The sequence below is a fragment of the Ranitomeya imitator genome, chromosome 2 (genome assembly GCF_032444005.1).
Source record: "Ranitomeya imitator isolate aRanImi1 chromosome 2, aRanImi1.pri, whole genome shotgun sequence".
Classification (NCBI taxonomy): Eukaryota; Metazoa; Chordata; class Amphibia; order Anura; family Dendrobatidae; genus Ranitomeya; species Ranitomeya imitator.
This window is the reverse complement of record NC_091283.1, coordinates 402528411-402538983: the sequence shown is the minus strand read 5'-3', so window position 1 is coordinate 402538983 and position 10573 is coordinate 402528411. Positions and strand designations below refer to the sequence as shown.

The window sequence follows — 10573 nt, the reverse complement described above, 5'->3', positions numbered from 1 at the left end:
ATTTCCTCAAGAGGTTGTGCAACAAAATATTAAGCTAAGGGTACATTCATTTCTGTCCAGGCCTACTTCATGAGTTTTATTTATTTATTTTTTATTCTGTGAAAACATGGCTGAGAAGCAATGTCTGACTTTCATTTGATCATTTTCATAGATCTTTTATTTATTATTACTTTTGTCAGATTCAATTTATTTCTGTGACCATTGTGGGTTTTTCTGTCATTAAACGAGGGGTACCAACAATTGTGACCACGTGTGTAATACAGAATATAACTCAGGATCAGTACAGGATAAGTAATGTATGTACACAGTGACTGCACCAGCAGAATAGTGAGTCCAGCTCTGAAGTATAATACAGGATGTAACTCAGGATTAGTAATATACTGCATGTACACAGTGACAGCACCAGCAGAATAGTGATTGCAGCTCTGGAGTATAATACAGGATGTAACTCAGGATCAGTAATATACTGCATGTACACAGTGACTGCACCAGCAGAATAGAGATTGCAGCTCTGGGGTATAATATAGGATGTAACTCAGGATCAGTACAGGATAAGTAATGTATGTACACAGTGAATGCACCAGCAGAATAGTGAGTCCAGCTCTGAAGTATAGTACAGGATGTAACTCAGGATCAGTACAGGATAAGTAATGTATGTTCACAGTGACTGCACCAACAGAATAGTGAGTGCAGCTGAGTATAATACAGGAAGTCACTCAGGATCAGTAATATACTGTATGTACACAGTGACTGCACCAGCAGAATTGTGATTGCAGCTCTGGGGTATAATACAGGATGGAAGTCAGGATCAGTACAGGATAAGTAATGTATGTATACAGTGACTGCACCAGCAGAATAGTGAGTGCAGCTCTGGAGTATAATACAGGATGTAACTCAGGATCAGTAATGCACTGTATGTACACAGTGACTGCACCAGAATAGTGATTGCAGCTCTGGGGTATAATACAGGATGTAACTCAGGATCCGCATAGGATCAGTAATATAATGTATGTGCACAGTGACTGCACCAGCAGAATAGTGAGTGCAGCTCTGGAGTATAATACAGGATGTAACTCAGGATCAGTAATGCACTGTATGTACACAGTGACTGCACCAGAATAGTGATTGCAGCTCTGGGGTATAATACAGGATGGAACTCAGGATCAGTACAGGATCAGTAATATAATGTATGTGCACAGTGACTGCACCAGCAGAATAGTGAGTGCAGCTCTAGAGTATAATACAGGATGGAACTCAGGATCAGTAATGTAATGTATGTACACAGTGACTGCACCAGCAGAATAGTAGGTGGAGCTCTGGAGTATAATACAGGATGTAACTCAGGATCAGTACAGGATCAGTAATATAATGTATGTGCACAGTGTCTGCACCAGCAGAATAGTGAGTGCAGCTCTGGGGTATAATACAAGATGTAACTCAGGATCAGTACAGGATAAGTAATGTAATGTATGTACACAGTGACTGCAACAGCAGAATAGTGAGTGCAGCTCTGGGGTATAATACAGGATGTAACTCAGGATCAGTACAGGATAAGTAATGTAATGTATGTACACAGTGACTGCACCAGCAGAATAGTGAGTGCAGCTCTGGGGTATAATACAGGATGCAGCTCAGGATCAGTAATGTACTGTATGTACACAGTGACTGCACCAGCAGAATAGTGAGTGCAGCTCCTCTGGGGTATAATACAGGAGGTAACTCAGGATCAGTACAGGATCAGTAATGTAATGTATGTACATAGTGACTGCACCAGCAGAATAGTGAGTGCAGCTCTGGGGTATAATACAAGATGTAAGTCAGGATCAGTACAGGATAAGTAATGTAATGTATGTACACAATGACTCCACCAGCAGAATAGTGAGTGCAGTTCTGGAGTATAATACAGGATGTAAGTCAGGATCAGTACAGGATAAGTAATGTAATGTATGTACACAATGACTCCACCAGCAGAATAGTGAGTGCAGTTCTGGAGTATAATACAGGATGTAACTCAGGATCAGTACAGAATAAGTAATGTAATGTATGTACACAATGACTCCACCAGGAGAATAGTGAGTGCAGCTCTGGAGTATAATACAGGATGTAAGTCAGGATCAGTACAGGATAAGTAATGTAATGTATGTACACAGTGACTTCACTAGCAGAATAGTGAGTGCAGCTCTGGGGTATAATACAGGATGTAAGTCAGGATCAGTACAGGATAAGTAATGTAATGTATGTACACAGTGACTTCACCAGCAGAATAGTGAGTGCAGCTCTGGAGTATAATACAAGATGTAAGTCAGGAACAGTACAGGATAAGTAATGTAATGTAATGTATGTACACAATGACTCCACCAGCAGAATAGTGAGTGCAGCTCTGGAGTATAATACAGGATGTAAGTCAGGATCAGTACAGGATAAGTAATGTAATGTATGTACACAGTGACTCCACCAGCAGACCAGTGAGTGCAGCTCTGGGGTATAATACAGGATGTAAGTCAGGATCAGTACAGGATAAGTAATGTAATGTATGTACACAGTGACTTCACTAGCAGAATAGTGAGTGCAGCGCTGGAGTATAATACAAGATGTAAGTCAGGATCAGTACAGGATAAGTAATGTAATGTATGTACACAGTGACTTCACTAGCAGAATAGTGAGTGCAGCGCTGGAGTATAATACAAGATGTAAGTCAGGAACAGTACAGGATAAGTAATGTAATGTATGTACACAGTGACTCCACCAGCAGACCAGTGAGTGCAGCTCTGGGGTATAATACAGGATGTAAGTCAGGATCAGTACAGGATAATTAATGTAATGTATGTACACAGTGACTTCACCAGCAGAATAGTGAGTGCAGCTCTGGAGTATAATACAAGATGTAAGTCAGGAACAGTACAGGATAAGTAATGTAATGTATGTACACAATGACTCCACCAGCAGAATAGTGAGTGCAGCTCTGGAGTATAATACAGGATGTAAGTCAGGATCAGTACAGGATAAGTAATGTAATGTATGTACACAGTGACTTCACTAGCAGAATAGTGAGTGCAGCGCTGGAGTATAATACAAGATGTAAGTCAGGAACAGTACAGGATAAGTAATGTAATGTATGTACACAGTGACTCCACCAGCAGACCAGTGAGTGCAGCTCTGGGGTATAATACAAGATGTAAGTCAGGAACAGTACAGGATAAGTAATGTAATGTAATGTATGTACACAATGACTCCACCAGCAGAATAGTGAGTGCAGCTCTGGAGTATAATACAAGATGTAAGTCAGGAACAGTACAGGATAAGTAATGTAATGTATGTACATAGTGACTGCACCAGAATAATAGTGAGTGCAGCTCTGGGGTATAATACAGGATGTAACTCAGGATCAGCACAGGATAAGTAGTGTAATATACAGTATATACACAGTGACTACACCAGCAGAATAGTGAGTGCAGCTCTGGAGTATAATACAGGAGGTGACTCAGGATCAGTACAGGATAAGTAATGTAATGTATGTACACAATGACTCCACCAGCAGAATAGTGAGTACAGCTCTGGGGTATAATACAGGATGTAACTCAGGATCAGTACAGGATAAGTAATGTAATGTATGTACACAGTGACTGCACCAGCAGAATAGTGAGTGCAGCTCTGGAGTATAATACAAGATGTAAGTCAGGAACACAACCTCTACCAGCAGAATTGTGAGTGCAGCTCGTAAGATAATGTAATTATGAAGTGATTGAGCTTCTTTTGTAGAATAATTTGATATGTACGCTGATGTTGCTTGCTGGACATCCCCCCCCTTTCCTCGGTGTAATATCCCAGAGTGCAGTGCGATGTGCACGGCCGTTACAGAACAGCTGTTTCCAGGTATCTCGGTGTCACGCAGGTCTGAGGATGGATGGGCGTTGGTCTGGTGCGCGGCCTGAGAATATTTATATACACCCCGTATATATTATTCTGAAATGTTGTGAAGTTGTTGCAGCGTTGGGAGGGGACCGGACTGTAACCCAATCACTGCCAGATTTCCTTTGAACATGAAGTGAAAATATCACACATTCCGACATGGTCTTATTCACAAGCTCTTAAAAAATGGCTTTATTTTGTGTTAGTCATTGGTAAAGTGTAGAAAAAGAAGAGGTGAATGCGAGTGTTACGTTGGGGTACATGAGTCCATCCATTACTGTGCAGCCAGTGGAAGAAACAGTCCGTGTCTTGCAGCCTCTTACCGGACCGTCAGGACTCAATGCCAGGCGCCAACGTGCTCGTTTCCGGAGATTACGGGACTTGCCTTTACGGTCATTTCGTTGGCCAAACTGCGACGACTACTATAGCGATGAGAAGTAGAACAATAACCACCATCATTGCTGCAGGAACAGGAGAAAAGAGAGTGTTAGCCATCACAATAAGGCCCATTTTATGGATTTACGCAGCACGTCCCGCATAATACAGTAATTCTTCAGTTTTTAATTATCCTTGAGCTTATATCCCATCCAGGAAAAGCTGAGTGCCGGCTAGGATGGCTGCTGTTAGGTGGCCACTAACCCAGGATGTCATACATGTAAGCCGCGCTCCATGCCTGGACGCTTCACTAGTAATTTATGACTTTTTGGTCATTTAGATCTAAATTTTAGAAGACTCTGGGCCGTAATCTGTAGCCTCTCCACAAAACAGGTGGCAGCGGAGAATCGGGGGGTGGTTCGCAATCAGTCTCGTACATTCCTTCTGCTACATTCCCCGGCCTGGCCACGTTTGTGTCCTGTTGTGATTACGCGCCCAATTACTACAATTCCACGGCCTGTGTACCGCAGCTCCTGGGAAAGTCTACAGGTCTTTAGGATCAGGGATGGACCCAATGAGCATAAGTGACCTTCTAATGATGTCAGGGTCATATATCCACACCAGAAACGTTAATAGGGCAGTTCCACCTTCACTCTTTTCTGGTATATTCACAGGACACCCCATAAAGGTCTGATTGATAGCCGATCGGACCCGCATCTATGGAACAGACATCCCTGCCCCATTTTGTTGAGACGGCAACTGATCTGAGGCAGAGAATAATGGGTGAGGAGGCTGTTTCTATTCACTTGAGCAAAGAGTGAGTGGGGATAAGTGCATATCAGTCTGTAACAGCATAAAATCAATGGCTACAAGATGCACTCAGTACCCGTGGAAGAGAGAGGTATTAATCTCTCCACGTGTCTTCCTATGTATTGAGGGAGACATACAGAGCTCACGTTCAGCCTATATTACAGGAAGACACACAGCACTCACATCCAACCTATATTACTGAGAGAAAAACAAAGTTCTCTCACATCCAGCATATGTTACAGGGAGACACACAGATCTCTCACATCCAGTCTATATTACTGGGAGAGACACACAGATCTCTCACATCCAGCCTATATTACTGGTAGAGACACACAGAGCTCACACCCAGCTTATATTAGTGGGAGAGGCACTTAAGAGCTCACATCCAGCTTATGTTACAGGGAGACACACAGATCCCTCACATCCAGCCTTTATTACTGGGAGAGACACACAGATCTCACATCCAATCTATATTACAGGGATACACAAAGACCTCACATCCAGCCTATATTACTGGTAGAGACAAACAGAGCTCACATTCAGCCTATATTACTGATAGAGACACACAGAGCTTACACCCAGCTTATATTACTGGGAGAGGCACTTAAGAGCTCACATCCAACCTATACAATACATGGGGAAGCAGCTCTAATAAAGTAAAAACTGTCCACTTTTTACCCAGCAATAAGTGTTATTTAAGAGCTTTGGACCCCTACAACATGAAAAATTATATTTCGTTAGTAGATATCTTTACTAGTCATGAGTGAACGTGCGCAAAAAATGTGTTTGAGTTCCAATGACTGCATGTCTTGTGGCATAGTGGGATAGATAATAAACCTTATCACTTTATTTTGAGAATATTTTGAAAACTTTTTTGCACCCCCAATAACCTTCAGCCTATTTTTTTCAATAACGGAGAAGCGGCAAGTTTATTAAAAGGGGCTTATGATTTCATAGTTTAATATCTGTCGACCAGCTACCCGCCCACCCCTTCCTTTCAGCCACAAATTTAAAAGAAAAGTCGCTCATACAGGAAAAAAAGTACAATTATAACAGAAAAGGGGAGTACCCCCAAACCCGGGATCTCGGAAAGATTAATATTACTCAGATGAATATTTCAAGGATCAGTTCAGTGGAAAAAGAGCAAAATAAATGGTAAAAGATACCAACTTTGAGGCACAGGCTGGAAATGGATGCAACACATGCTTGTCCTTAGGATGAAAAGGTTTTTGGGCTGAGGACCCCAATGAATGGCCCGGTTTTAAGAGTAAAGGCTTCATGAACGCCTTCCAGGTGCACTGTGGTACTACAGCGCAGGGACTGTACGGCATTGTCGAAGGAACTCAGGTGGGTCATCAGGCGTCCCAACAAGACAAATGATCAATTGCATCTAGAATCGTTTGGGACTTGGAGGTGTATAACTCTAATATTAGGACCAATATTAGAGTTATACACCTCCATCTATTGCAACCATTGGTGTAACAACCATACAGACCATACAGATGATATGTGGCCATAAAAGAGAGTCATCATTTACAGCTATTCTAATTAACCCTATATAAATCTTGGCAGTTATAGCAGGATTTTTTTTCAGACATTTTCTTAGTTGCATGTTACATCAAAAGCCATGGTCCATAAACAGCTTACAACACAGAAAAGGGATCTCATTGTTGAAAGTTATAAGTCAGGAGAAGGGTACACATTTTTTCCAAGGTATTAGATAAACCATGGAACACAGTGAAGACGTCATCAAGAAGTGGCTTACATTTGGAACAACAGTGACATTACCTATAACTGGCCATATGGCAAAACTTAATGAAAAGAAAAAATGGAGAGACAGCCTACAGCAATAATTAAAGGGAACCTGTCACCCCCAAAATCGCGGGTGAGGTAAGCCCACTGGCATCAGGGGCTTATCTACAGCATTCAGGAATGCTGTAGATAAGCCCCTCGTTGTATCCTAAAAGATGAGAAAAAAGATGTTAGATTATACTCACCCAGGGGCGGTCCCGCTGCGGTCCGGCGCCTCCCATCTTTATCGGATGACGTCCTCTTCGGGTCTTCATGCTGCGGCTCCAGCGCAGGCGTACTTTGTCTGCCCTGTTGAGGGCAGAGCAAAGTACTGCAGTGTACAGGCGCTGGGAAAGGTCAGAGAGGCCCGGCGCCTGCGCACCGCAGCGTGAAGACCCAAAGAGGACACCTGCGTCGGACCAACAGTGGGAACGCCCCTGGGTGAGTATAATCTAACGTCTTTTTCTCATCTTTTAGGATACATTCCAGAATACTGTCGATAAGCCCCCGATGCCGGTGGGCTTACCTCACCCGCGATTTTGGGGGTGACAGGCTCCCTTTAAGGAGCAGTAGGAATTTGTGGCAAGTCCTGGTTGTATACCGCATGTGACAACAATCTCCCGTATACTTCACGTCTGGCATGTGGTGTAAGGTGGCAAGACGGAAACCTTTTCTCACAAAGAAGAGCATCCAAGCCAGACTATGTTTTGGCAAAACCTATATCAAGTCTGCTAAAAGCATGAGGGAAACGTGCTATGGTCTGCCGAGACCAAAATTAATGATTTGGCCACAATTTCAAAAGGTATGTTTGGTGCAAAGACAACAATGTACATCACCAAAACAACATACCATAGCCACAGTGAGGCATGGTGGAAGCAGCATTGTGCTTTGGAGTTCCTTTTCAGCAGCTGGTACTAGGGATTTAGTAGAGGTGGAGGAAATTATAAACAGTTTCAAATATCAGTCAATTGTGCAACAAAACCTTCAGGCCTACACTAAAAAACTGATGATGAAGAGAAATGTCACCTTTCAGCACAACAATGACGCTAAACAATACCTCTAAATCAACAAAAGAATAGCTTCTCCAGAAGAAGAGTTTTGGAACCATCCAGTCAGAGTCCAGACCTGAATCCAAGTCTGGTTGACCTGAAGATGGTATTGTACACAGGAGATGCCCTCCCGATTTGACAAATGTGGAGCTACTGCAACAAAAAGTAGGCAAATATTGCCAACTCTACATGTGCCATGCTGATAGACTCCTACACAAAGAGACTAAGTTCAAAGGGGACTTCAACAAAGGATGAACATATTTATGCAACCACATCATTTTCGTTCTTTATTTTTCACTCAAAAATATTTTGGGTTATTTTACATTGGATTTGTACAGCTTATGGGAAACATTATAGGTGGAAAAAGTCCTGAAATTATTCTTCGTGGTATGAATTTTTTTTACATGACAAAAACCTGGCATTTTAACATGCTTGTGTAGACTTTTGTTATCCACTGGTGATAGATCGATACGTACTGTATATAAATCAGTCTAGCCCTATCGATCCATCACATTTGTACATTATATAATTTAATATTTCCTTTATTATGTCACCCCCGTTCGTCTCTCTGCTCCATTATCTCATGTGAACTTTTTTCCCATTATAACATTTTTTCGGTTGTGTTTGTCGCGCTCCATGGTAACATTAACCCTCGCGATGCTTGAGAGACCACCGGCAACAAAGGGCAATAGCCACAGATTATGGAATATATCAGGATAACAACGGCACTAAACTTACAAGGGCTTTCTCATGTGTGCACAAAGGCAGCGATTGTGGCCTGTCACTGTGAGATTCAGGGCCTGTCTCCCTGCCATGGTGGTATTTACACTGTCAGCTCCCCAGCTCGCTGTGCGGCTGAGAACCTGCTTCAGATCCTGGCACCCATTCAAGTAGTGTGTGAACAAAAAAGCCCGTCATAAATATGTCTTGTTCTGACAGCCTCCCTTGTGTATCGGCCGCCTAGAAGCACAAGTCTGGAGCGTTGAGCGCTGTGACTCCGCTGATTTACCGTGAAGGAGCACTCCGAGGTGTCGCTCTACCCAAGTGTGGAAAATATGGTATCAATTAAGGAGCCTCACTAATGGGTTTTTAATAAGGGGAAGAGGGTTCAATTGGGGGGAAAAAGGGTTTCAACCCTCTTTTTTACCCCAGTTAATTTATACAACAGTTTTCCGAGAAGAGATGAAGTCAACAAAGCAAGAGTCAATTTAGTAGACTTACCAAAATTTTTATACACTTAGAGTTGGTCCAGCAGCAACACTGTTAATTCACGGCCACAGGACCAGAGACCTCCAAACCTCTTCTCTGCTTCTTCTGTTATGTGTATGTCACATCGAAACAATGACGTTGTACTAGGTCTGCTAATCAATAAAGGCAATGGGGATCCCGCCAGGTAGGAGCCAATTCGTAGGGCTCGGCTTTGACGACCACTGACTGCCGATATGGCTGCTAGACTAGGGTCTTTGCTCAACTCTACTCTGAATGTGTCGAATTTCTGGGAAGTGGAGAGTGACAACCCATCAGAGGGCCACAATAATAAGTGGAGACAACCACACTATGTGCCAAGTGTGTGAACTGACCCAAGAGGTGGAATAGCTGCTCCAAGAGTAGTTTTCCTAAGGGCTGAAATTAATGCTAAATCAATTAGAAGGGGCATAAATGTTTGACAGGTGGAGAAATGACTCGGGGATCACCACTTTTCCCAAATGTATGGTGCCCAATCTGGCAACTGCTTTCCTCAAACCTCCTGTACTAGTGCTTAGCCATTTCTCTGGGAGCTTAGATTGGGAAGCGGAGGGGAACCCAGAAATTGGATATCTACAGATCAGACTTATTTCATTAATTTAGTTTTTCATGAAAAAAATTCCTAAAAACGATAAATGCTCTGTTCACACTGCAATAGAGCCTTAGATTGGAAGTATTTACCGACGGATGAGACTGTATACTATTATAGTGATATATGGGGCTCCTGTAAATGGTGCCTAATGGATAAGTGTAAAATGCTGAACAGTCTGCTTAAAGAAGCACCTCCTCTCATCAAAGTTTTTTATCTTAATATATTGCAATCACCATATTATATAGCACTGTGTACTTACAATTGCCTATTTTGCCCTTCTACCCAGTCAATTCTTCTCTTCTCCACAGCCTGTGGCGGTCTTAATTACAGCAGGTTTTTATCTACACATATAAATGTAGGCCTAGGAGAAGAATCACATTAGGATAGGTTCCAAGCAAAAAAGGATCATCTTGTGGCTGCTGGGCATACATGAATGGGCCAAGTTTCAAGATCGCATGCTATAGCATTAAAGAGTGCTACTTTATTTGTTAGTTCTGTATGGAGGTGGCTACTCTTAGTATGCACCTGTTCAGACCAGTATTCTGTTTGGAAGTGACGTTCAGTCTTTTCATTAAAGGCTGAACTTACTGTAATCTTTGGGGAAACTTCTCAGGAAGTGTACAAAATTCCTGCAGCCACCCAAGGGAGGGGGACAAAGAAAGGGAGAGAGAGGGCAAGAGGGTGGGGGAGAGAGGGATTGAGAGAGAGGAAGAGGGATGGAGAGAGAGGGAGAGGGGGATGGAGAGGGAGGGATGGAGAGGAAGGGAGAGAGAAGGACGGAGAGGGAGGGACGGGGAGGGAG

The 10573-nt window shown here is 42.8% G+C and overlaps 1 protein-coding gene across 1 annotated transcript in view; it reads right to left on the bottom strand.

Annotated features, from left to right (window-relative positions):
- Positions 1-4074: 4074 nt before the first annotated feature.
- STX8 (syntaxin 8) overlaps positions 4075-10573 on the bottom strand; it is a 289427-nt gene continuing 282928 nt past the window's right edge. Inside the window, exon 8 of the mRNA XM_069750636.1 lies at positions 4075-4370. Within this exon, the coding sequence (XP_069606737.1) occupies positions 4303-4370 (68 nt within the window). The 3' untranslated portion in view covers positions 4075-4302. The remainder of the gene's footprint in view (positions 4371-10573) is intronic.